This window comes from Podarcis cretensis (assembly GCF_951804945.1).
Source record: "Podarcis cretensis genome assembly, chromosome: 7".
Lineage (NCBI taxonomy): Eukaryota > Metazoa > Chordata > Lepidosauria > Squamata > Lacertidae > Podarcis > Podarcis cretensis.
Genome location: NC_137176.1, coordinates 77903678 through 77931433, shown reverse-complemented (window position 1 = coordinate 77931433; position 27756 = coordinate 77903678). Strand labels below are relative to the sequence as shown.

The following is a 27756-nucleotide window of genomic DNA, read 5'->3' as shown; positions in this document are numbered from 1 at the left end:
AAAGGCCATCAACATGGGATAAAGCATCCCCTACCACTCTCTGGAAACCATTTGGATCCATTAAGTGGCGGGGGCGGACCATCCGAATCGGTCCCACCTCCCTGCAGAGGGGATGGGTCCCTTGGAAGCAGGAGAAGAGGGGGGAAATTTTGGACTGTGTATCCTGCAGGAGAGAGTGATTAAAATTAAATTACCACTGCTCTGAATCTGGGAACGGGCTCCCAGTGATTGACGTTTCGGGAGAGTTCATTGACAGCGAAGATAACGGATGTTGACAGTCAGTTAAATAAGAGAAATATATTGTTTCCATTGTCCGCTTCTGCGTTTAAAAGGGAGGGAAAGTATCTGAAAATTGAAACTATCTTTACTTTTTGATCTGTGTTGGAAAAGATTGATACAAGTGGAGACTGTTCCCCTCTAGAGCTTTTGAAACTGTTACAAGAGTGGAGCTGGGAAATCTCCAGCTGCTTGATAAGAACTGTGAGAACTAGAGATTGACCTTGGATATTCAAGAATGTCGACAGGAGAAGCCTTATGGACTGTATTTTCTGAGATAAGCCACCTGTTGGAACAGCTTCATAAAAAGATGGATGCTATGACTACTAAAATTGACATTTTGGAACCAAAAGTGAGCACCAATAAAGAAATTATTCAGGATTTGGCACAGGAATCTATTTCAACAGGACAAATTGCTGAAAAGGAGAAGGAGAAAGTTGCTGTTGTCGAACCTAAAGTAACACAAGGGGGAGCCTTAGCCTTACAGAGGCAAATTGAGGACTACAAGTTGAGGCCCTTTATGATTGAGACTAGAAAAAGTCAGATTTTGAAGATCGGAGCCTGGCCTGGACTAGAAAAGGAAAGTTGGAAAGATCCCTCTATGCAGGGATTAACTGACTTTTGGAATATGGGGGGGCCCACTAGGGGGCGCATAGGAAGATGGCCGACAATAACATCTCTCCGACCCACGGGAGGTATTTGGAGGCTATGTTGGGAGTAATTAGCCTCCCTAAACCCACTCAAGACGGTGAGTGGGGCCGTATGCCTGCTGTGCCCGATACCACCCCTGAATTTTTGAGGGGGATGGGGGCATTAGGCACAAAATCCTCCCGTGGGTCGGCACTCCTGGATGCCATCTCTGACCTGCACCACTAGCTGCGAGAACTTCAAAAGAAACTATTTTGGCACGAAGGAAACGCACATACTTCAGGAATTGAGGAGGAGTGAATACTGCAACAAAGAGGTCTCTGGAAAAACAAGATTTAATTTATGAGAAGATACGTCAAGCTACAGTATGGCAAAGACTGATGGGGGAGGGGGAAAAACGTTTTATTTTACTTATGTGATTAACCCCAAGAATCCCCTCCCTTCAAGAGTCAAAAGCCAGAAATGAGGTTTTAAGAACTTAAGCTATGAATCTAAGGCTGTGTGGAGATAAACTTTCGAACCAAAGTATGTTTTTAGAAGACTGTGAAATGTATAAGAGCTTTGTTCTGACGCAGTTAAAAATGTTGTCGTCGCCATCTTGGGAAGCTCTGTCGGAGGAATAAGCCTGGGAGGACAGTGAATATCGTGGGAGAGATTCATCAAAGAGGCTTTAAGTACGACAGAGCTATGAATTTACGAGGGAAAAAGTGATCTTATCTCCGAAGGTGATGATTTATGGGAACCATCTGGACGGAGGTTCACGACGGGAAATCTACGCAGGAGCATTACCGGTGTATATCGGCTTAAGGAGACCATCAGGAGAGACCATAAAGGACAAAGAGAAAATATTTGATTAAGAAGTGATGTGGAAACAGCAAGATAAGACTGGAAAGAACTATGAATATGTGTTTGGACTGTTTGAACATCTATTTGGACTTATTTGGACTGATTTGGACATTAATGCAGAAGTAATGATTAGATCAGAATCCCTCCTCGGATCTGGAAGTATGAGACCCCCCAACAAAATTTAAAAATTCGGCACTGTAATTTGGAATTTATGTGATGTGGTTTGATTCGATGTGATTGGCCGGTTAATAAAAATTTATTTTTTTAAAAAAAATAACTGACTTTTGGAATATGGATTTGGGTCAGGAGGAGATTGGAGTTCTGGGGGCCTTTGGATTTGGAGGAATTTTGAAACATGCCCTGAAATACTTTATGGATCCTGGCTGATTATGGAAATCTGGCTGACCTGTCGAGAAGGAATAAAAGTATCGTTGGATTGGAGTTTCCCCAAGATCTGCTCTTTAGCATCAAAGAATATGAAGAAGACTGGCAGAAGGGACGTGGAAAAGAGTTAAGAGCCTCGGACATAAGATCTCCAGGTTGATGGACTGTATGGAGTTGACAGAAGTGGCTGGCAGAGTCCGAGACTGGGGAGAGGAGATGGTAAAAGAAGATTGGAAATTTAAAGTCTATATATAGAAATATTGTAAAATTAATGAGTGATAGAAAAATGTTGGAAGGAAATTTTATGACTTTAGCTGAAATGCTATAAGGAGTTAAGCTTAAATAAGCATACTAATTTTAATGGAAATAAGATTAAAAATATGTTAAGACATTTATATGATAGAAAATAGAGAAAGATGGAAAGGAATTGCTGAAACAATTAATGGAAGTGGAATACAAAGAGGGAGGTGAGAGGAGGTCAATGATACAAGGGAATGAAAGATAGAATATGTATGTTTTTAAATTGTTTTTGTTTGGTTTGGTTTAGTTTATTGTGTTAGTTTAATGTGTTAAGGTTGTGTTTTGTATTGTTTATGTATTGTTTTTTCTCTTTTTTGTTCTTTTTTGTTCTTTTGTCTTCTTTCTTCCTTTTCTTTTTTGTAAGCTTTAAAAGTAATAAATATTATTTTTAAATATATATATATATATATATAAGGCAAGGGGGAGGTGTGCAGCTGGAGAGAATCCTCTCTAGCTCAAACAGCACTTTTCCAGGATCAACAGCTGCAAGTTGATTCTTATTTTGGGGAAGAGCTGAAGTGCACTTGGCACTCATCTAACAGCTCCACTTGAGGCAGCTGGAAAAGGGAGTTTGACAAGGTCCTTGTCTGCAGTTCAATCAAGTTTCTATCACTTGAGCTGAGAGGTGGCTTGCGTCTTGGCCGACAAACTCCTGCTTGAAGAGAATCACAACAAACTCTTCATTCACGTGCTGGAGGCGTTTGCAGCTAGGGTGGCGCAATAATGAAAAGCAGCCACAGGAGAAGATAGTGGCTGCAGGAATCCATGGGAACCACAGTTCCTAGGTTGCGACTGACCACGGGGGTGCTGGGAATTGTAGTCCAACAACATCTGAAGGGTGCCACGTTGGCAAAAGCTGCAGCAGGGAAAGCCCGAATGCTGAGTTTATTGGAATGGCCAGCGTTCAAATCCCTTGGAGCCAGTCACTATCTCTGGGTCTACCTCACAGGGGTGAGGGCTGCCCAGCCTCTACCTGAAGACCTCCAGGAAGGGGGAGGCCCAATTGGTAACTAATCCCATTGCCAAGTTTCTGGAAGATTCTGCTAGCATTCAATCAAAATTTGTCCTCCTGTAACTTAAGACCCACTAATTCGAGTCTGTATCTTTTTCTTCTCCAGTATCAACAGGAGGTTCCTGCTGTGGAAAGGCCGCTACGAGTCTCATCTTCCATCTTGCAATTCCGAACTGTTTCTAACTAAAACATTAAAAAAGAAAAGAAAAACGCTTTTCTTGTGCGTCTTGGATTCCTCAGTGGCTTCAACCACCAAATATTTGGATCACTTTTTAATGGAGCTCAGAACATGTGTGCGTAGTGCGGAACATATAACGAAACGTCATTTTTGTACAACACAAAAAACAAAGTCAGTGTTTAGAGTTCTGGTTTTATAAATTTCTTTGTGAGCATTCAAAACTTGTTTTTCACAAGATTGGTGGTTTTTGTTTTTTTAAAAAACAACACCAGTCCAACATGCATATGCGCACACACACACACACACACACACACATACAAAGAGAGAGAGAGAGAGAGAGAGTAGGGCTGGAATTTTTAGGGATTAATTTTTTTATAAAAAAAACAAGCCTGGGATATGCACAATGAATTAAATATACAAATCAGAAAAATAAATGGCAACTCAGTCCTCTGGTGGTGCATTAGCTGTGACAGCATTAATGGCAAACACTCACCTTGGCAATTGAGGCATAAAAACACAAGAAGAATCAAAGATCAACTGTGTGCTGTGTGAAAAAGCTCTTTCTTTTGCCTGTCCTGAACCTTCCTATCCACTGAGCTCCGTCCCATGGCTTGGAAACCTCCTATAAGTTCTCAAGTTTCTCATTGGCACAATGTGCCACAAGCACAAATGCTTCAGAAGCAGCAGGATTACGAGGCGGGAGAGTATTATTTAATCGGAGAGGCCTTGGCAGTTTATTTTCCTGGTGCTCCCAGGCCAAACAGGAAATGCTTCTGCTGAACCATCCAGGCTGGAGGCAAAGCAGACGAAAAGGTTAATTCCCTTCTTCCTTTTGAGAAAGTCTCCCCGCAGCAGCTGTGGTTCAGTTAGTTGAGTCACAAATCCAGTTTGAACCTCCTGACAACAGAGCTCCCTTTCTCCTCACCCAACTTACTAGCCCAGGTTTAAGGCGTTTGTGACTTGAGTAAGGTACAAACGACTTCGCAAAACTTCAGAGCCAGCTTCAAAGGCAAGAGGGAAACCTGAACGCACCAATCAAAGAGAGGGGGGGAGATTCTTTCTTCGCCAATACAGTCATACCTCATGTTGCGTTTGCTTCAGGTTGAGCGTTTTCAGGTTGCATCCTGCGGCGACCCGGAAGTACTGGAAAGGGTTACTTCCGGGTTTCGCCGCTCGAGCATGCGCAGAAGCTCAAGATGACGTCACACGCATGCACAGAAACGGCAAATCGCGACACGCAGGCGCGGGTTGTGTTCTGCTCATGTTGCAAACGGGGCTCCGGAACGGATCCCGTTCGCAACCAGAAGTACCACTGTACATTTGGATCTCTTCGTCTCCTTTCCGGTACCCTTTCTCTGTGAAACATATGAAGCTGCCTTATACTGAGTCAGAGCAAAAAAAGGTAAAGGTAAAGGACCCCTGGACAGTTAAGTCCAGTCAAAGGCAACTATGGGGTTGTGGCGCTCATCTCGCTTTCAGGCCGAGGGAGCCGGTGTTTGTCCACAGACAGCCTTCCGGGTCTTGTGGCCAGCATGACTAAACCGCTTCTGGCTCACGGAGGACCATGACGGAAACCAGAGCGCACGGAAACGCTGTTTACCTTCCCGCCAAAGCAGTACCTATTTATCTACTTGCACTGGTGTGCTTTCGAACTGCTAGGTTGGCAGGAGCAGGGACCAAGCAATGGGAACTCACCCTGTCACGGGTATTCGAACCGCCGACCTTCTGATCAGCAAGTCCTAGGCTCTGTGGTTTAACCCAAAGTGCTACCTGCTAACAAACTTGAGACTGCATCTGCAAATTGGCAAGCCCAAGAGGCTCAGTGGTGTAGACCACAGCGCCACCCGCGTCCCCTGAGTCAGAGCAGTGCTCCATCTAACTCAATATTTTCTACACTGACTGGCAGTAGCTCTCCCAAGATTTCAGTTGGGGGGTCTCTCCCAGCCATACATGGAGATATTGGGGATTGAACCTGAGACCTTCTGCATGCAAAGCAGATGCTCTAGCACTGAGCTACAGCCCTTCCCTTGGCTTGTGAAGCTGTTTATTGCTTAGGTCCCTGCTCCAGTCAATAGGACTCTGCCGCTTCCTCTCAAAATTGCACTCCAAACCCAATTTCTACCTTTATCTTGTCTAGGCTGTCATGCCTAGACTGGATCCAGCCTGTTTCCTATTCAGAGCCCCTAATCCTCTACCAATTGCCGTGTAGGCTGCATTTTCCCATTTCAACATTGGTTTCAGGCAGTGGCGATGCTTTCCTTTGGTTCGTGGTGTCTCGCAGCACAACAAAATGAGGCGATGCAAAGAAGTCAAACTGGAGATCTGGGCTCAGTTCCATTCACATGATCTTTAAGAAACTTTCATTAGAAGAAAGCGTAAATGCCACACTTACAGAAAGCATAAATGGGTTAAGAACTTGCCCAGCCAGGTGAAATAGTGCAAACATTTATATTCAAGGGAGAAATCTGCACAACAGTTGACCACAAATATACATTTTTTCCACACTGAGAACAATGCTTTAGAGGTGCTCTGCAATATAAATACATGTTGCTGAAACAAAATTTGTCAATGCAAGAAGCTATTGGCTTTCAAAATCTAAAGCTGTTTCTGATAAGTGCGGGAGTCGGCAATATAAATTAGATAATATGAGTTTAGACATTGGCACTTTCCAGATCTTGCCTGCAAAAGTTGGAAAGGGACTCCATATTGTTGCAGTAAGACACACAGGACCAGGAGAAGTAAGAAATAAAATCCAAGTTTATACAGCCCACACAGAGTTGAAACAATATGCCTGTTTTGTGCGTGGATCATATGAACTACAGTGCTAATCAATACAGGTATGTATTTTAAAACTGAATATAACTATTTCCCTTGAAGAAACACAAATCGTTTCAAAAAGGAATTTTGATACACAATTTAAATTCAGAGCTGTAAAAAATATTTATATTATCAGTCCAACAAATACCAGATAGAAAGAGCCGACTTGAGATCTATATGGTTATTGAATTAGCTAGTTGTCATGATTTCAAATCCAACCAATTAATATTCCTGGCTTGCCTTTTTTTTTAAAGTACACTTCCATTCTCTGCTAATGTTAAAGCTTTGAGTACATTGCTTACCTAAATTTTTCCTCTTGGGCAAGAATTTTTTTCTCTAAAATGCTTTGAAGATTACAGGTGAAAAGTACAGTTTAAAAACTAAAGCTAGAGCCTTATATAAGGACTGAATGAATATTAAAAGACTCCCCCGCCCACCCACCTTTCCATAAATTATTTTCTTTTTAAAGTAATAAAAAAGGGGGAAATCAACTTTCTGAAAAATATTACTTTTACTGCCTGAATAGACATCAGTTCAAGAGCATTAGGAGAACCCACCTAGCATGGCTCCTGATAAATTGTTAAATGATTTCAAGAGACTTCCACGGAAATCCCACATGGCGTTGGACAGATCTCTGGAATCCCAACGCCTCAGAATGGAGCTGCCAGTTCGTGAAAAGAGAGCTAAAAGGGGCTCAGGGTGGTGGCACTTACAGATGTGAAGATCGAGGGAAACAGGGGAAAATTAATATGGGGTTGGATAAATTTCCTCCCTGGTTTTCCCACTGGAGAAACTGGAAATCTGGGGAAACATTGATAGAAAAGTTTACACCTTTTCTCTTTCAGAATGGTAAGCTATTTTTATACTGTTTTAGAGGAATACTACTGAAAACCTCCTAGATTCAAGATTCAAAGGCAGCAGTTTGACACTATCCAATGGCCTCGAGAATTGACTGCAAAACCCAACTCGGGGCCAAACCCAGGGAGTTGGTAACCTAGTCCAGCACAGTCCCCACTGCACCTTTCGCCAACCTACAGATGTTGTGGAATGACAATTGATAGGAGCGGGACCAAAACAACATCTGGAGGGAACCAGGTTGCCAAAGGATGCCGCACTGAAATAAATGGAGGTTGTGTTTAGCTGCTGATGTTGGCAGGCCTGCGAACACAGTTAGCTTTCAGGCGGATGCTCGGCGGGTTATCGTTTCATAGCTGCCTCCCTGTGTTTGTGTGTGTGCGAGAGACACAGCCCGTCTGTAGAGATGTTTGCTTTTCTTGCAAGCAGATGTTTAGCACCAAAAAAAAAAAAAGTACGCAGTTGTCTGCCGACGATAACCCTATTCCATCACTCAACTTTATAATACTATCTGTAGCAGAGGGTAACGCTCCCAGGAAATCAGTTAACATAAGCAACTGAAAACTGGAGAAATAAACAAGCAAGTTTTCCCCCACCCTTGTCCAAATATATTATATATATATATATATATTATATACACACATATATAATTATGACATAGACTTCTTGTGTATGTTTGTGTGTGTCAACATCTTAGAAAAATATAAATGTGTTCCAAGCATCCTTTGCAACTCCACAAGTAGTACATCATTTGATCATCGGAACAAGTACGCAAACGAGACGGGATGCCCTTTAGCTGCCTTGTCGCTTCTAGTGCTATAGCTTCCATCTTCGTAGAGCCAGGGTAGTGCTGCACCCATAACACACAGTTGTTGCAAAGGCAAAGATCTGCAGAAGGAGGAAGAAAGCGCCAGGTGAGTTTTCCTGTAGAAAATTGGCTGTTTCACTAGATTTCAAATCCCTCTTTCCTCCCAGTCAGAAACTCAGATATAAAAGCTAATCACCACATGGCTCATTAAATCAAGGTTATGGTTGCCACAACAGAATGCTTTTTGCAGTGAGATTTATATTATTATTATTATTATTATTATTATTATTATTATTATTATTATTATAGTCGTACATTGGATCTCAAACGCCTTGGCCCCCAAACAAATCGACTCTCGAACGATCAAAACCCGGAAGAGAGTGTTCCGGTTTTTGAACTATTTTTGGAAGCTGAACAATGCTTCAATGAACAATGAAATTGAAAAATCTACATAAGACATTCAAAACCCCCTAAAAACTCTGAAACCCCATTTTAAAATACAATATACTCCTATAGAGACTCCTTATACTGCGTTTAAAACCAGAATTGCATTTGGGGAGAAACTGTTTCTCAGGCGGCTAGTCCTAGTCTTCATATCCCTGTACCTTCTTCCAGAAGGCAGAAGCTGAAAGAGATCATTTCCGGGGTACACACTATTCTGCGCTATCTCTGCAGCTTTCTTATGGCACCTGGAAGCATAGATTTGATCCAAGGTGGGAAGAGTGCACCCAGTTATTCTCTCCGCAGTCTTTACAACCCTGGACAGCCTTGTTTTTTCCCTGACCGTGCAGCTCCCAAACCACACACACGGACCATAAGTTAATACACTCTCAACAGTACAATTGTAAAATGCCACCAACAGGTCCTTTGAGAGATTGTTTATCCGGAGGATTCTCAGAAAGTATGCTGTGCTCTCTTCATCAGGTCTTTGCTGTTTTCTCCCCAGGTTAGGTCATCTCTCAACTCCATTCCCAGAAATCAAAACACCGAGACCTCTTCCATATATTAATCAACTGGTTTGCCCCCCATTATGTTTTATTGTAATTTTATTGGTGTTAGCTGCACTGAGCCAGGGTATAAATTATTATTATTATTATTATTAATGACCCCAACATTGGCCACAGTGGCTTACCTACCTCAGTGGAGAGCTTCATGCTCCGGCACCGGGGGCGGGGCAGAGAGCAGGTGGGGTCGGGGCACACCGCCTGCAGGGGCGTGGAGCCCAGCGTGGGGGGGGGGCAGGGAACAGCCATGATGGCACCCTACTGGGATTACGCTGCCGGGGGCGGTGCGCTCCCCCCCCGCACTCCTCTTCCTCCGCCAGTGGCCCACCTATTCTCCAAGCTTTAGGCAGGAGCCTGCCCTCTTCCAACCCCAACCTCCCATTTCCCCTCACTTAAAAGGGCACTTAAAACATCATCCCTTTAAAAGAAAATAATGGGAAGAGCAACACATTTTTAAAACCTGCAAAACTGCTCCTGTTGGGTCGGTGGGATAGTAAAGTATTCCTCAGATTTCACAAAGGAAAAGTGTGTGTATGTATGTATGTGTGTGGGGAGAGAGAGAGAGAGAGAGAGAGAGAGAGAGAAATCTTGCTGGGAGATTCCCTGCATAACATGTTCTTTGATCTACCTATTCATCAACGCCATTAAGGTGAGTCACCCTAAAATAATGTGGATGACATCAACTTTGGTTATATAAATTTGGCATTAATTCTCAACCTGAAACCACTCCAAGGGTTAAAGGGAAAACGTAATCCAGGTTTCTTTCTAACGTTGGGACTGTGCTCCATAGATTGCTTAATGGCTTTGATGTCTCCCTAACGCCTTGGTAATAAAGCAGATCTATCTGAGCACCAGCCCCACCAAGCTCAAAGTGCATCCTTACGTAAGCATGCTTAGCAATGCAACCCAGGTTTTGTTCTTATAAAAAGACAACTAATCCCTGATTGCACATGATATTCACACCTTTTGGGTCACAAGGAACCAGGGCAGTGACTCATGTGGATGTCCAAGCAGACACTGCGGATTTAGCCTTACTATATGTTTTAGACAGGTTTAACTAGTCATGGATCCCTGCAAAGAATCTTGGGTGTTGTAGTCTGGTGAAATATTAGTATTCTCTAGTATGTCATTCTCAGAAACATTGCAAAAGGAGTACTTTACACAGCACATTTCAGATGTTGTGGGACTGTAGTCCAACAGAATCCGGAGGACGCCATGTTGGCTACCCCTGACTTATAGCTTCCAGGGTTTCCTGGAGAGGAGAAATGATTACTAATCTGCACTGTGTGTCCTCAAAGGAAGCACATCGACTTTAGGGGTGGATTGAGGACTGGAGTACTATAGAAGCCATAATGGGAGGGAGAAAGCTCAAGAGGACCCTTTGAAGAAACAGACAAGGGACAGGAGGAGAACCATGGATAGTCATGTGTCAGCGTTTGGATGGCCAAGCATCGCCAGAAATGGCCCATGTGCCAAGCATGAATGGGGAAGGGGGCCCAAGAAGCCTGGCTGGACATTAGAGAAATGCTCCAGCCCTCCCCACAGCCTCTCAGGGGAAGGTGTGTGGCTCAGTGGAGAAGCACATACTTTCCTCAGAGAAGGTCGCAGGTTTAATAGCTGGCACTTCCAGTTAAAGGGATTGTGTTATAGGAAGCGGTGGGATAGATGCTGGAGGGCTGCTGCCTGTCCGAGCAAGCTGCACTGGGCTTGATGGGCAAAGAGTCTGAGCCAAAATAAGGCAGCTTCCTATGTAGCTAAGAGGGTCAGTCGTAACTCGTAAGCTCCTCTCCCTGCCCTGCCCCCAATTTAAGCACTGCAGAAGTGACACAGGCAGCAGTAGTGAAGAGCAGTAGCTTGACCCATGGGGTAAGCTCAGCATCAATTCAGCTCCACATTATGGATTTCCTACTTACTCTTGCTCTGTTAACCTGTTTTGCAGCTTCGTAAACCACAGGCAAAACCACTAGGGTGTGGTGCTCTCTTTCTTTCTCTTTCCCTCCCTCCCTCTCATCCACAGCACTCACACTTGCCAAAAAAAAGCCTGGTCATCACTAGTCAAGACCTCCCAAACAAGGAAGTGTCATAATCCTGACACTATACAGCAGGGACGTCCAACTTCCAAGAGACTCACAGTATTAAAAAAAAAATGGCAGTGATCTACCCATTGTCATTGGAGGATGGTTGAGCTTTTTTTTGAGAAGCCAAGGTTGTTGAGGGATGCGGGTGGCGCTGTGGGTTAAACCACAGAGCCTAGGACTTGCCGATCAGAAGGTCAGCGGTTCGAATCCCTGTAATGGGGTGAGCTCCCATTGCTCAGTCCTAGCTCCTGCCAACCTAGCAGTTCGGAAGCATGTCAAAGAGCAAGTAGATAAATAGGTACCGCTCTGGCGGGAAGGTAAACGGCGTTTCCATGTGCTGCTCTGGTTCACCAGAAGTGGCTTAGTCATGCTGGCCACATGACCTGGAAGCTGTACGCTGGCTCCCTCGGCTAGTAAAGCGAGATGAGCGCCGCAACCACAGAGTCATCCGCGACTGGACCTAATGGTCAGGGGTCCCTTTACCCTTTACCTTTACCAAGGTTGTTTTAGGAAGCAAAAGTTGTTGAACTTTTTTTGGGGGGAGGGAGATCGAACTGGGGTGTTAAGTTGTGGGTTAACATAGCAGACGACACAGCGATTTCTCCAAAGCAGCTCTTTATTTTGTAAGCTGGAATAGAACTGACTAGGAAACAGCTCAGCCGGCCTGCTTTTATAGGCAGCCAGCTGTCAACATTGTAGCAAAAACAACCCAGAGTTTCCCGCCTAAAATAACTGACGTGGACCTGAGTGAAAACTATCTACAGACCTGAGTGAAAACTATCTACAGTATCCCCCTGCTGGCCCAGGGTGAAACTTCACTACATAACATGGGGGGTGGCGATCGACCTGGGACACCCCCATGATCTACCAGTAGATTGCGATCTACCTGTTGAAAATGCCTGCTATACAGCAACTAAGATTCTGACAGAGAGCAGAAAGAACCAGCTGCATCAGGAAAACCAGCAGTGCAAGCCATGGAGGGGTTGAACCCAGGTTTAGGCCTGGACTCCAAGCCTGAGCTGCAACCCCTCAAACCCCGAGGCCCTCAAACTACCAGCGGCGGAGCGTGCTTTAACTGTGCCATGACATACCAGCTCTTACCGCCAGAGCAACACCAGGCCTGTGCCACTTTGTGAAGCTTTGGAAAGCGGCTCGGAGACGGCAGCCTGAGAAGAACGCCATGCGCCCCTTGCATATAGCTTCGCCCCCGAGGAGCTGTTGCATCCTTTTTGCTCCGCCCTCCCTGAGCCAGCCCTGCTTTGATCAGATTCCAGCCTCACAAGATAGAACAGGGCTGGCTCAGGAACAGTGGTGTGAGCAGCACGCCCCCCCCCAAATGCACCTGGGAAATCACCCTGGCAGCCTCCCCCCACCTGCAAACCACCAGAGACACCAACCCGTAAGTCGTTCTCCCCTGAGAAAGCTGCCCCTTGCACACTGAGCACCTCAAACTCCCTGATGCCTTCTCAGCAGGTGATGCCCAAGAGCACTTTCTAATAATAATAATAATAATAATAATAATAATAATAATTTATTATTTATACCCCGCCCATCTAGCTGGGTTTCCCCAGCCACTCTGGGCGGCTTCCAACAAAACACTAAAATACAATAATTCATCAAATATTAAAAGCTTCCCTAAACAGGGCTGCCTTCAGATGTCTTCTCAAAGTTTGTTAGTTATTTTTCTCTTTTACATCTGGGGGGAGGGCATTCCACAGGGTGGGTGCCACTACCGAGAAGGCCCTATGCCTGGTTCCCTGTAACTTGGCTTCTCGCAATGAGGGAACTGCCAGAAGGCCCTCGGAGCTGGACCTCAGTGTCCGGGCAGAACGATGGAGGTGGAGACGCTCCTTCAGGTATACTGGATGCTCTCTACTTAAAGTGGGCAAAGCTTGAGTAGGGTACTCCCGGTGAAGTATAGGATCAGGTTGAAGGTGCTGGTTTTAACCTTTAAAGCCCTATACAACCTAGGACCCTCGTACCTACGAGACTGCCTCTCCTGGTATGCCCCATGGAGGACCTTATGGTATGCAAATAACAACATCCTAAAGATTCCGGGCCCCAGAGAGAACAGACTGGCCTCAACCAGAGCCAGGGCCTTTTTGCTGTGGCTCCGACCTGGTGGAACACTCTCTCACAAGAGACTAGGGCCCTGCGGGATTTGACATCTTTCCGCAGGGCCTGCAAGACGGAGCTGTTCTGCCGGGCCTTTGGTCAGGGTTCAGTCTGACTCATTTTCTCCTTGTATAAGAACAAGCACGAAGGAGGTTCCCAGCCCGCTCACAGGTGCTTATAATATCAGTGGAAAACAGTTGGTAACCGCCTTCAGTTTTAACCTGAAGATTGCCACTTGTCCAGTTTTAATTTTAATTTGTTTGAATTAATTGTGGGATGTATCTTAATGTATTGATCGCTTGTTTTTATGCATTGCCTTACTTGTATGATGTTAGCCGCTCTAAGCCCGGCTTTGGCTGGGGAGGGTGGGTTATAAATTATTGTTATTGTTATTGTTATTGTTATTGTTATTGTTATTGTTATTGTTATTGTTATTGTTATTGTTATTGTTATTATTCCGGCCTGAAAAAGATTAAATGTGGGCCTCCCCAGGGAAACCTCCAGGACAAAGAAGTAACTGCTCGGACACAGAGCTTTAAAGCGTGGACCACTGTCTAGGAACACAACACAAAAGGAAGCCTGGGTAAGCCCTCAAGGCATTGCAGTACAGTGGTACCTCGGGTTACAGACGCTTCAGGTTACAGACTCTGCTAACCCAGAAATAGTACCTTGGGTTAAGAACTTTGCTTCAGGATGAGAACAGAAATTGCGGTGCGGCGGCAGTGGGAGGCCCCATTAAGTAAAGTGGTACCTCAGGTTAAGAAAAGTTTCAAGTTAAGAACGGACCTCTGGAACGGATTATTTTCTTAACCCGAGGTCCCACTGTATCCCATCAGAGCCCTCTCATGGTCAGGAGAGGAAGACAGGTCCGAAAGAGAGAGAAGAGGGGGGAGAAACTTGTCCCTTCTCCCCCTTTAAGGATGTGCCTTTATAATACTTACGGCAGCTGCGATGCTCAAGTTGTATTCGTGTTCACTTAGAAGCTTCTCAAAGCTAGTGGTACTGGCGTTCCTGGTGGTGTCGAAATTGACGGTGTACTTCACCGGGTGAGAATGCAAAGAGGTGGTTGCCGCTTGCAGTAGAAAGGTCCCAAAATAGCAGACAAAGACACCTGCATGGTAAATGAAATCCTGAAAAGGAAGAAAATTTAAAATAAAGAGTCGGTTCAAGCGGAACAATAAAATAAATAAAAGCAGGATTAATATTTGTTATTAAATTTATACACCACCTCTGTTCCACAGAGCTCAAGGCAGAGGAACCTGCATCTTCCCCTCTCAATTTTATCCTCACAACCACTGAAAGGCTGAAAGACAAGGACTGGCCCAAGGTCACCCAGTGAGCTTCAGGACTTGAGCCTGCCAGGTCCTAGTCAGACACTCTAACCACTACTCCACACAGCCTTTGTCGTTTGAAGCAGGCAGGGCACCACACGTGGGTTTTTCCTTTCTGCAGTAGGCTAATTCCTACCCACCCACCACCCTTCTAGGGAAGCAAGAGGCATTATACACACCCATCAGCCGTCCCAGTTTTCCTGTGAAATACTGAAATTACAGAAGCCATCCTGGCTTCTGATTGGATGGCAGAATGTCCCAATTTCTCCCTCTCCAGCACTGCCACCGCTGAGTTCGGGAAGATCTTTCAGAGCTGTGCTCTCGTATGAGCCTGCTGACTTGCATGGAAGCACAGCACCGAAAGGACCCATTTCCTGATTTTCATCTGAAGAATGTTGGAGGGTTGGTTATCAGAGCTCAAGGACACATCCCAGCCAAGCAAATATACTTGGGCGTCCAGTGAGGGCTGTGGCCTGAGGAGAATTCTAAGGGCCAGAGACAGCAGCCTAGAGGGCCACCTTCGGTGAAAAAAATACAGTCACGGAACCAAGAAATTACACAAAACAAAACAAAAGAATTGCTGTGAAAATCCCTGAAACGAGATGTAATCAACTATAGAATTGAATTAAATAACAAAAAATTAAGGAAAAATTAACCTAGAATTAAACAAAGACTTTATGAGATGCCGGCTACAAAACTTGTTTCACTGAACCAATCAGTTTCCTCAGAAGGAAATAAAGAATTTTATTAACCTGAAATGATTTAAAGTGATTTCAAACAAACTCAAGAGCAGGGCTGAAACGCTTCCTTGAGTTTACAAAAAAGGTATAAAAACCTCAATGACAAGTTTTAAACATAGCCCTATTTATGAGAACATTGTAAACCTTAAATGATTTTAAATGATTTCCAGCAAACTAAAGAGCAGGGCTGAAACGCTTCCCTGAGTTTACAAAAACGGTTTTTAGAAACACTTACAAAGGAATAAGAGATAAGCTGTTTAGGTTTCAAACAAACTCAAACTTTTGGCCCACAGACCCAAAGTTTCCCAACCTTGATTTATATGGTAGAAACAAAACAGGAATGAACTCAGGGCCTAACCCTGTGTTACAGGGGATGTTGACTGATGTCAGCCAATGTTCCTTTGGCAACCTTTTGCAAAAGGAAAAATGGGATGTCGCTGTGCTTAGGGTTTTGGTAGTTGCTCACTCCTGCAGCAGCTACCAAACAATATTGTCGGGAAATGCCAAATGTGTCCCGCATACTTTCCCCCCCACCAGGGAAAAGATCAGATCAGGGGTGGTGTAGGCTGGAAGATTTCCTCCTAACATTTAGCAAACTCCCCAGGTTTGCTTCTTTAGTTTCTCTCATATGAGCGAACAGCTGCTGTTCAACCCTACAGAAAAAAAGTAATGTGTACTGCATTTGAGGTAACTGGAAGGAGAGTGTGGCAAGATTTGTGGCTCCAGTGAGTGGAAACGCAGGCTGTGTGTGTGTGTGTAAATATGTACATAATGTGTCTCTGTGTGAGATCTCACAGAGAACCGCTGCAATATCCTCTTTGAATATAAGGCCTTCCCTTCTCACACAGGCACCCACTCCATCCATCATATGAAAGGGCATTCTCCTGGTGTATGATAGATGAAGCCACAAGGCAATTCACAGAAATTCAATTACTGTTCCTGTCTTAGGAACACACAAGGGAACCAGGATCCTTTGAGGAAACAAGCAGCACAATAAGCAGTTTGTAGTGACCATGGACTAAGGACCACCATTCATCTCCTAGGCCTTCAGTTGTCCAACGGGCAACACCTTTGCTCAAGGTTCTGGCCGATGAAGGGACCACATACATCCCGTATGAGTAGCCCAGTGTGCGCAGGTCTCTGTGGGTGTTTTCAGAAGGTAGGTGATCTCATTTCCTCTACCCGCGTGGAACTTCCTCTGCCCCTTGGCAACCAGTACAATAAAGTTCTCTGTCACTAGTAGAAGGACAGAAACCTTTGCCAGAGGGAAAGGCATGTTTTTGTTTTTTTTAAGATTTTGGGGATCCAAATTCAATAACCCACACCATTATTTCGACACAGACAAAACCAGAAAACCACTGGAACAGAACTGACAAAATGAGGACCCACCCATTCCAAAAGGGTGTTGCATTGTGGGACAATTAAAATGGCAGCCATGCCAGCAAGCCCACTGCTTCTTTCTCTTGATGCCCTTGACACCTCTGGATCACACCCACTAGCTTCCCTATGCCACTCAGCTGTCTTGCCCCTCACAACTGCTATTCAGGGGCAGAGGAAGGTGTGTGTGGCAGATGTGGGCCGCCCCAGGTGTGACCACTGAAGGGGGTGACAAATGGCGGGCACCACTTACCGTGGGGCCTGCAGCATATCCAAGCCATGCATCTCTCCCGGGAGAGACACGGTGGCTTCGGCGCACGCAGGCCCTGTGCTGCCCAAACAGTCCGCCCGCTGTCTCCCCACCAGCTGTAGGGTGGCTAAGTGGGAGGAGGCAGGCAGACTCTGCAGGCCCTGCGGTTTGCCCCACCCCTATGGGTGGCTCGCCCCGCCCCTGGGCGCGCCACCCCAGGCACCCAAGCGGCTTCCTCCACCGCTGCTGCTACCTCCTCCACTCTGTAACGGAAACAAGGAATCCCAGGTGGAATCTACACATGTACAAAAAAAATGTTCTGAAAATGCTTTTTTGTGCATTTTATAAAAAATACATTGAATTTTCCATACAGTTCACTGTCGACCATCTAGTGTCACATTGCATATTGCACTTAAAACATTTTATTTGCAGCTATATAGCTGAGTCCCCAGGCTGCCAGAGATTTTTACCCCTATTCCCTTATTTATTCCAGTTGCACCACTGAAGAGTCTCCATACTAGGACAGACTCTACTGACAGCTCCAAACTTCAGAGAGAACAGCTCCCTCACCAGGATTGGCTCCCACTTCAGTGAAGCCACTCTAAAGGAAATGTAAGGTAAAGGGACCCCTGACCGTTAGGTCCAGTCGCGGACAACTCTGGGGTTGCTAGCTCATCTTGCTTTATTGGCCAAGGGAGCCGGCGTTTGTCCGCAGACAGCTTCCAGGTCATGTGGCCAGCATGACTAAGCTGCTTCTTGCGAACCAGAGCAGTGCACAGAAACGCCGTTTACCTTTCCTCCGGAGCGGTACCTATTTATCTACTTGCACTTTGACGTGCTTTCGAACTGCTAGGTTGGCAGGAGGGGGGACTGAGCAACGGGAGCTCACCCTGTGGCGGGGATTCAAACTGCCGACCTTCTGATCGGCAAGTCCTAGGCTCTGTGGTTTAACCCAAGGGAAATGTAGGTTTGCATAAATTAAAAAGGATTCTGGGATAACAAATCAGCTGCTTTTTTTAAAAGACCTTTTGCAGACAGGAAAATGACAGGGATATGCGCTATAAAGCGTGGGATAAACATAGGAAACTGCCTTAACCCAAGTCAAACCATCTAGCTCAGCACTGTTTACTCTGGCTGGCAGCAGTTTTCCAGGGTTTCAGGTAGGAGAAGGCGTGCCCAGCGCCACCTGGAGATGCCAGGGATTGAACGCACGGTCTTGTGAATGCGAAGAAGATGCTCTACCATCAAGCTGTGGTCCTTCCGTCATTAACAATGGATGAATGGGAAGACGTATAACCACCAAACAAACAAATGAGGATGAATGCTCATTGCTGTTTATCTTCTCCGCAGACAAATAAAAACAAATGCTGAATACAGACTAGGCCTTCTCTAAGCACTGCATGAGCTTTGTGCAAGCGGTTCAGGATGAATGCTCAACAAACAGGTTGTATGGAGGAGCCCAAAGTGTGCGATGAAAGGCAATATGGCTAACTCTATGCTGCAAAATTGATGCAAAGACCCAACGTAATTTAGGGATGGTTCCCTGGTGTGGGACATACAGCAGGCAGGCCTGGACCTGCATTAGCTGACACAAATTAAGCACCTGGTGTAAAACAAAGGTCAAACGAGGAAGCAATTCTCCATGACACTGCAGACTGGGGTGTGTTGTGCAGGCAAAGCCTGAGTTCTGCAACAGAGCCATGGGCCTTTCTTGTTTGCTGTGCAAGCAAGGAAAGGATGAATGCAAACATACACGGAGGTGTTTGTGGCTTTCCAGATCAAAAGTGCTTTCAGAGTGCTCCCACTCTGCGCGCACACAACAGACAAAGAGATGGATATAATGCCACAACAACACCGAAGGAACACCCAGATAAACCACGAATGTTCCATCTCTGCAGGCATGGCGTAAACATTGAGGAGTAGATGTTGACAAGCCTATCCCCAGCTGAAATTTGCTTCCATTGAAACTAATGGAATTGTTCACCCACGGGAGTGAGAGAATTTCTAAGTGCTTCGATTTGGGTCTGAAAGGTTTACAATCTCTCCAGTGGCCCTGTAGCATAATGCGGTCTTGAAAGCTGCTCTCCTCTGCTAGTTTGCACAGCCTCCACAGAGTTTCTGGGTTGCCGCCAATATTAGTCCTACTCTGAGTAGACTCACTGGAATGAATGACCATGAAGTAGTCATTTTCAGTAGCTTGCCTGGGTCTGCTCTGAGCAGGAGCAGCATTGTAGACAATCCAGTGTCCACAGTACTTCAAGAGCAACACAATGTGCCCTCCAGGTGGTAGAACCGTAGAATTGTAAAGTTTGAAGGCACTCCAAGGATCATTTAGTCTAGTGATGGCCAAACTTGGCCCTGCATCTGTTTTGGGACTACAACTCCCATCATCCCTAGCTAACAGGACCAGTGGTCAGGGGTGATGGGAATTGTAGTCCCAAAACAGATGGAGGGCCAAGTTTGGCCATCACTGATTTAGTCCAACCCCTTGCAATGCAGGAATCTCAGCTAAAGCATCCATAATAGATGACCATCCAACCTCTGCTTGAAAAGCTCCATGTTACTTGACTCCAGCTATCATCATCTCCCAGCTCGTGGTCAGGGATGAAGGGCATTACGGATGCAATATCTGGAGAACATCACCCTGGCTACCCATCAGGAGGGTTTGACTTCCTTAAGAGCAAAACATTTTTGTGGACTTGATCAGATGACATAAAACTGCATCAGCAGCTAATTTCTGTCCACCCTCATTCTAGAATAGTAGTGTCCCAAGCAATCATGTTCACAGCCATAGTAATATAGCCTTCCCCAAACCTGGGTCTCCAGATGTTTTTGAACCACAACTCCCATCATCCCCAGCCAGTATAGGCAAATGTCTGGGATGATGAGAGTTGTAACCCAACAATGTCTGAGGACCCAGGAAGGCTCCTTTAAGTCTTCCTGGACATCAACTAGCCAGCCAAGGGCATGCATGTTAATCACTCCCTTATGGCAGCATCAAGTTATGATTTGCATAAGTATGAATGAATCATCCTAGAACAATCCCCATGGAGAGGAGAAGCCATATCATTTCAAATGCACTTTTCCCAGTTGAGAGAGTTCACACATTTAGCAAAGAGCCGTGATGTGATAAGCGATGAACTCACACTTGTGAATCAGCGGTGATGTGCAGTTTACAGGAAAATTATGAATTGGAATATGGTAATTCGCACTGTAATTTTTTCACTTTGAAAAGGTGGTTTCCTCCCCCGATGCCTTAGAAGAGAGGTAGCCAACGTTGTGCCTTCGTACATTATTTGACTACTAGGAGCGATCTAACATAGCATGTTTATTTTACTTGTGCTCAGTAAACAAAGCTAAAAGCTTTGAAACGGCCACGACCTGCCTAGCACTGTATCTGCAACTGACATCTATTCGGTACTGATGAATTTATGAAATGGAAAATGTTCTGCCCCGCGTAACTGCTAATTAGTCGTGAAAGATGCACAACTTTTCCTCCTAATAAAGCAGAGATTTACAAAATGCTAATGGGAAAGTGTGGCTGTCACATTGTCACCTTGGAGCTATTTGCATGCATCATAATAAACTAAATTGTTTCAGCATTAATTTACACATTTGTTGAAAAAGTCAGGTGCTCTAAGATGGGAGGAAAGTCTTCTTTCCAATGTTGCAGTAGGGGTTTTAATAAAAATGGCATGTCCCCTGCCCTCTCACACAAGAACGGATAACTCTCTTAAAAATTGAAGTTTATCATCCGTCATCATCATTATCATCATTTTTAATTTGTATACCATCTTTCTATCTTACAACACCCAAGGCAGTTTTACAAGCTGAAGAAACAAAAAATGGACATCTTATAATAATCTAATGCAATGCAAAAATGTGATAATAAAACATAACTTTAAAACAGGTAACCGATATCAAAAAAGTAACATTCAACAATCATTACAATAGTATTAAATAATAATATCCATGGCTTTGGGAGGCACTTATACAAAAGAAAACATCTATATCTATACCTCTAAGTCTATGTCTATATCTATCTGCTTTGATATAACTGGAGGGACATTTTAAGTAAATTCTGATTGCTCCTATACATTACTGCAGCAATGCTATGCATCCATTACTTGGGAGTGAAAACATACAAATTATTGAGCTGTAAATGTTAAGAGCCCTAGGGGGACTAAAAGGTAGGTAAAAGTAAAGGACCCCTGGACGGTTAAGTACAGTCAAAGGCGACCATGGGGTGTGGTGCTCATCTTGCTTCAGGCTAAGGGAGCCAACGTTTGTCCACAGACAGCTTTCTGGGTCATGTGGTCGGCATGACTAAACTGCTTCTGGTGCAACGGAACACTGTGACGGAAGCCAGTGCACACGGAAACACTGTTTACCTTCCCACCACAGTGGTACCTATTTATCTACTTGCACTGGTGTGCTTTCGCACTGCTAGGTTGGCAGGAACTGGGACAGAGCAACGGGAGCTCACCCCATTGTGGGGATTCAAACCGCTGACCTTCTGATCGGCAAGCCCAAGAGGCTCAGTGGTTTAGACCACTCTCTGTCCTGTGTGATCCCAGGACCTGGGAGAACAAGGTTCAAAACTTACTGGGTGGCCGTGGGCCACTCTCTGCTTCTTATCCTAGCCTACCCCACAGGGATGTCGTAAAATGCAGAGAGGGGTGAACCATGTATGTCACCACCTTCAGTTCCTTGGTGGGGTTGAAATCAAATAAATAAAATGTGTTTTTTCTAGCTTTGTTGTTTTGTACCTGCTAACAAACTTGAGACTGCATCTGCAAATTGGGTCCAACTTTCCAGAGAATGTTACAGCCCCGAAGACACTGCTATTAACTGATTTCTATTTAATAATAATAATAACGACAATGTGCTGCCTTTTAAATGCTTACCAAACGGTTCCAATCAATTGCGATTCTTTCTCTGTAACTGAAGAGGAAAACGCAGAGGAAGGAGATGGAGGTGAAGCAAGCCGTCACCGACACAAACATCACCCAGCCCTGCAGCAGCGGCAAAGGGACGTGGGTGGCGGATACTAAAATCCAGACAAGTGCTCCGAACAGCTGAGAACACAAAGGGAAAACACAAAACAAAAGAAGGTCTTAAAACCGAAACGTATGTGCACAATAATCACACTGTATTTACAAAATATGTGTCGTCCCGGACTTTAGAAAGTCACCGTTTGCCAGAAGTGGAGCTTCCCTCACTTCCTGGAACATTGCCACTCCATTCTGAATACAGTCAAACCTCATGCTACGTTTGCTTCATGTTACGTTCTTCCAGGTTACATTCCACGGCGACCCGGAAGTACCGGAAAGGGTTACTTCCGGGTTTTGCCGCTTGCGCATGCACAAAATCGCGCCACGCACCTGCGCAGATATGGCACGTCAGTTTGCGCTCTTTTCATGTCGCAAATGGGCCTCCGGAACGGATCCTGCTGGCAACCAGAGGTACCACTGTATAGGAAACAATAGCTAGACAGCTGATGTGGGCAGCACATGCCATGCACCAGGTTCAAGGCTTTTGTGTTGATAGACAGAGCCCTGAATGATTCGGGCCCAGGATACCTAAGCCCAAGATTTGCCCCCTCAAAAATCCACGCCTGGAGCCATGGGCCCTCTGGCACTCCCCCACACCCACAACGCCTCTGGTTTATGGTGGATCCAATGGTCTCCTGGCCAGGGATCAAATGACACAGACTGCAGGGTGGTCATTCTCAGGCCCTTCCGAAGGGCAAAGCGAACGCTTGGAAGAGGAAACAGGGAGTACTTTGTAGGACTAAGTCAAAACGGAACGGCTTGGTTTTTTGCTAGCGCTTCCGCACACCCTGAAAAGCACACCTTTCCCCTGTGATTTTTTTTTCCAGGGAAGGCAGGAAAGGGTGCAGCAGTGCCTGGGTGTGCATGAGAAGAAATGTCCCTGTTGCCAAGGCAACTGGACCAATGATCCTTGTCATGCTGTGAGAGGAATCGCTGCATCCGGCCAGGGAGCCTTGCCTTGGCTGCCTCAGCAACGGAGATACACTCATGGGCTATGTGGAGATGGGGTGTCATTGTGCTCGCTGCGTGATCCCTGATTGGTTGGAGAAAAGAGTGGAGCTGAAGGAGCAGCAGGGAAGGGGGAACCCGCCAACTGCAAAGAAGGTAGGGCATTTTGGTGAACCATTTCCACCAAGAACACTTTTGCAGGCAGAAATTAAGCGCAAACCCGTTGTATTACATACTTCTATCTCTCTATTGGGACGCAGGTGGCGCTGTGGGTTAAAGCCTCAGCGCCTAGGACTTGCCGATCGAAAGGTCGGCGGTTCGAATCCCTGCGGCGGGGTGCGCTCCCGCTGCTCGGTCCCAGCGCCTGCCAACCTAGCAGTTCGAAAGCACCTCCGGGTGCAAGTAGATAAATAGGGACCGCTTACTAGCGGGAAGGTAAACGGCGTTCCGTGTGCTGCGCTGGCTCACCAGATGCAGCTTTGTCACGCTGGCCACGTGACCCGGAAGTGTCTCCGGACAGCGCTGGCCCCTGGCCTCTTGAGTGAGATGGGCGCACAACCCCAGAGTCTGTCAAGACTGGCCCGTATGGGCAGGGGTACCTTTACCTTTACCTTTATCTCTCTATTCCTCCAGGGAGCTCAAGGAGGCATTCGCAGGGTTCTCGGACAGTCTCCCATTCAGGAACTAACCACACCTGTTTAATTTCAGCCAAACTGTGTGCTCCTTCTGTCCATACTTGCTGTAAGTCAGAACTGCCCTGGGTTTGTTAGGCCTTAAAATAAACTTCTTAATGATAAGAGCAGCTTCCCAATTATTTAGGAGGCTGGTGGGCTGTACCTCACTATAGGTCTTCAAGCCATCAGTCAGGGATGCCCCAGATCTGTTTTTCTTGTGTTGAGCAGGGCGTGGACTAGATGGTTTTTGAGACCCCTGTCAATTCCATGGCTCTATGACCAGGTGTGGGGGAACATTTGGCTCTCTGGCTGTTGCTGAACGACAACTCCCATCATCCCTGGTCAATGCTGTCAAGAGCTGTTGGGAGTTGCAGTTCAGCACTGCCTGGAGGGCCAAGGGTTCCCTGCACTGCAATAGACACTGTCCAGTCCACTGAGCCAGTGTGGTGTAGTGGTTAAGAGCAGTGGGCTCATAATTTGGTGAACTGGGTTCGATTCCCCACTCTTCCACATGCAGCTGCTGGGTGACCTTGGGCCAGTCACACTTCTCTGAAGTCTCTCAGCCTCACTCACCTCACAGAGTGTTTGTTGTGGGGGAGGAAGGGAAAGGAGAATGTTTGCCGCTTTGAGACTCCTTAGGGTAGTGATAAAGCGGGATATCAAATCCAAACTCCTCTTCTTCTTCTTCCATGATCTTGCTTGGATAATTTACTAACTCCGCCACCTATCTGCATGATCCTGTGCTCCTATTTTGCGCCTTCTGTCTAACTTGAGCTCTGCAAGACGTTTGCTTCCCAGTCGCTAAATATTTATGACCCTACTAAGCAAACAAGGAGGGAATTTACTTTCGATCTCGAAGAGGGAAACGCTGTTCTGCTCTTAATCACTTGCTTATTCTGGAAAACTCTAGGCACATACAAGATAATCCTATGCATGTTTACTTGGGAGTAGGTCCCAGCTCATTCAATGGGGCTTACACCCGGGTTATTTGCATAGGAATTTGCAGCTTTGGATTTCAAGCAGGCAATCTTGCTCCATATCCCTGCATCTCTACCAAGAGAGAGCAACACAAAAGTCAATTCATTTCACAATTGCTCCCTGTCTCTAAGGAGTTACAACTCTGGAGTGCAAGAGACAACTGTCCACACAAACAACGTATGGATCGCTTCAGTATAGTCTAGACGTACTTTATTTACTTGTGAACCAGCAAGCATTTTAATTGCTACAGCAAACAATTAGCATGCAAACTTGTTCAGGAAACATGACTTTTAAAGAGAAGGGAGAGAACAGATTGAAATCCATTACTGAAATTATTTGTGTATGCGCAGCGGTGGGAGAGAGTTCAATGAATCTACCCTACAATTAAATGACATTTTTTAAGAGAGGGAAGCCTGTGATTGGATTTCCAGTTTGGCTTGTTAGGCAAATGGTATATGATAGACTGTCCATTTTGTGAATCACACTCTGGATTTAAAGCGCCTTCATGGGCTACCATTAAACTCCTTTGAGGGGGCAGTATTTGTCTTTAGCAGGTCCAGGGATGTGGGTAACAGGGAGTGGAAGCATCGTGGAGCTGAACGCATGAGGAAGAATGAAGTTCAGGAAGGCACATGCATGATCCTGAGAAATAATGAGATCAGGTGAGAATAGTAGGGAGAGGTGTTCCTGTAATGTGGGTGTGTCTGAGGAGGGTGTAGCAGACTGGGTACATCCACACAGGTGAGAATAAGAAAAAAAACAAGGTTGCCAACCCAGTTTTGTGGCTGGGCTCCTATGGATTTTAACAGCTGCATAGAAGGAATAAAATTTTCTCGTTGCTGCGGGAAATGCCAGCTCTTGAATTTTTGCATGCCGTTACAGGAGCCGTGCCAGGGGAACTCTGAAACTAAACCTGGCTTAGCAGTGTCTATGATAGCACAGAAGAGGGCTGGAGAAGCTGTGGACCACAATTTCCGTCATCCTCGGCCACTAGCTATCCTGGCTAGGGCTAAGTCCAACCACATTTGGGCAGGCAGAGTTCGCTATCCATGGTACAAGAAGGTTGCAATCTGTAGTTGCGATGAGCCACACCCAAGACTGGCTGTCACCACATACTCTGTGGCTGCTTTGACAACAAGCCAGTTAACCTTGAATGGAATGGGTGTATGAACTGGTCAGGATGAGAGAGTTGCGGTGGAGGGATGCAACACCTGCTGAAATTTCCTCTTCTATGGAGTGCCCTGTCTCTTTTGCATCTGGCCACCTTGGAAAGGCTGGATGGGGGTGGGGAAGGGGGAGATTTGTGGGGAAGGGCCATAGCCCAGAAGCAGAGCTTTGGATGGATGCATAATGTCAGAGGTTAAGGTCTTGGCTCCTGGTTAAGAGGTTAAGTTCTTGGCGTCCTGGACGCGGGTGGCGCTGTGGGTAAAACCTCAGTGCCTAGGACTTGCCAATCGTATGGTCAGCGGTTCGAATCCCCGCGGCAGGGTGAGTTCCCGTCGTTCGGTCCCAGCTCCTGCCCACCTAGCAGTTCGAAAGCACTCTTAAGTGCAAGTAGATAAATAGGTACTGCTTTATAGCGGGAAGGTAAACGGTGTTTCCGTGTGCTGCGCTAGTGCTGGCTCGCCAGAGCAGCTTCGTCACGCTGGCCACGTGACCCAGAAGTGTCTTCGGACAGTGCTGGCTCCCGGCCTCTTAAGTGAGATGAGCGCACAACCCTAGAGTCGGACACGACTGGCCCGTACGGGCAGGGGTACCTTTACCTTTACCTAGTTAAAAGATCTCTGACTTTTACTTTGAGACCCTGGAAAGCTGCTGCTATTCAGACAGCGTGGGGCTTATACAGATGAGCGCCGCATAAGCGAAATCAGGCAAGACAGGAAGCTTTTAACTAAGATGGCATGGGTCCAAGTAAGACATGTAGGGTTGGGAAGAGAAATAAGTATTAAGTGAGCAATTAAGGGGGCTCTAGGAATGAGGTCGTGTCACATGATTTAAACCCACAACTGGCCCTTAATGCAGCTATCATTTCAAAGACCAAGTAAACATGGAACATCGATTGAAGACTATATAATATTTTTTTAAAATCCAAATCAGGGAGGAAATGAGAAAAGCTGTAGCTAGGAAAGACTTCGAGGGAATAGATAAATGCAATTTTAAGAAGTGGTTAGGGAATCTCATGACTAACAGCTGTGTTTGGTAAGCAGCAATTGAACAGGTACACCTTTCACCCTGGTGTCAGTTTAGATCTCTCTCTCTCTCTCTCTCTCTCTCTCTCTCTCTCACACACACACACACACACACACACTTGTATTCCACCTTTCTTCCATGGAAGAACTCAAGGTGGGGATCCATCTTGCTAAATTCCAGCAAACTATGTGCCCTGGTTTGAGAGGGGAAGAGGGGCAGGTGTGGGGCAGTCATGTCACCTGGTGCATTTCTGCTAGGGAAGTGCTAGGAAGAGAAAAACATGCATGGGAAACATATATTTTTCAACCAATGTTAAAAACTGCAACTGGTGGTGGTTGTTTTTTTAGCGCCCAGCGAAGCAACACAACTGCATAAAATCCCCTCCGGCACAATCATGGCAGAGAGATCCCGGAGTGCTCCCTTTCTGCCTCCCACTTGTTGCTGCCGCCCCGATCTCCTCTCTTCCCACCCGCGCTCCCCCACTTACGATCTCCAGGCAGATGAAGGCCCCCGAGTAGGTGCGCAGGATCTCCAAGCCGGAGGGCAGGGTGATGCGCGGCGGCGGGTAGTAGGCGGTGGCGTTGGGGGGCGGCGGCATGGCGCCCCCTCGGGAGGAGATCATGGTTCCTCCGGGGTAGGTGAGGGGGGGGGGATCCCAGAGCAGGGATCGAGCGATCGGGCGAGAGGGAGGGAGGGAGAGAGGCAGCAGAAGCGGCGGCGGCAGCAGCAGCAGCAGCAGGAGCCCCTGACGTGGCCGCGGCCAGGTAGGGAAGGAAGAAGGAGGGACCAGAAAGGGAAGCGCGGAGGCGCAGGTGGCGGGCCGGGAGAGTGTACTCGCTGGGCGCCGCCCCGCCGATCCCCCGCCCCTTTTCGCCGATCGCCGACGCGGCCTT

At 46.2% G+C, this 27756-nt stretch overlaps 2 protein-coding genes and 1 long non-coding RNA gene across 3 annotated transcripts in view; 2 read left to right on the top strand and 1 right to left on the bottom strand.

Moving 5' to 3' along the window:
• Positions 1–3039: 3039 nt before the first annotated feature.
• LOC307220603 lies at positions 3040–5952 on the top strand. Its single transcript, XR_013840976.1, has 2 exons — positions 3040–5303; positions 5589–5952. It is a non-coding gene; the product is annotated as an uncharacterized lncRNA (long non-coding RNA).
• A 20-nt stretch (positions 5953–5972) lies between these two features.
• On the bottom strand, positions 5973–27756 carry MAL2 (mal, T cell differentiation protein 2). Its single transcript, XM_079984500.1, has 4 exons — positions 27351–27756; positions 21927–22097; positions 14263–14451; positions 5973–8204 (listed from the first exon to the last, which is right to left on the bottom strand). Exons 1-4 carry the CDS (start codon positions 27483–27485, stop codon positions 8133–8135), a joined length of 567 nt encoding a protein of 188 aa, XP_079840626.1. The 5' UTR covers positions 27486–27756; the 3' UTR covers positions 5973–8132.
• The window catches only part of TNFRSF11B (TNF receptor superfamily member 11b), a 116510-nt gene continuing 116285 nt past the window's right edge, over positions 27532–27756 (top strand). The window contains exon 1 of the mRNA XM_079984419.1: positions 27532–27627. The gene's annotated coding sequence lies outside the window, so the exon portion shown is untranslated. The remainder of the gene's footprint in view (positions 27628–27756) is intronic.

What these genes read in the sequence shown, in the direction of transcription:
- MAL2 (XM_079984500.1), bottom strand. Translation starts at nt 27,485, where the DNA reads ATGATCTCCTCCCGAGGGGGCGCCATGCCGCCGCCCCCCAACGCCACC. An exon ending in CCTTCATCTGCCTGGAGATC is followed by an intron (nt 22,098 to 27,350) that starts GTAAGTGGGGGA and finishes TTGTGTTCTCAG; the next exon opens with CTGTTCGGAGCACTTGTCTG. An exon ending in ACTTGAGCATCGCAGCTGCC is followed by an intron (nt 8,205 to 14,262) that starts GTAAGTATTATA and finishes CTCCTTCTGCAG; the next exon opens with ATCTTTGCCTTTGCAACAAC.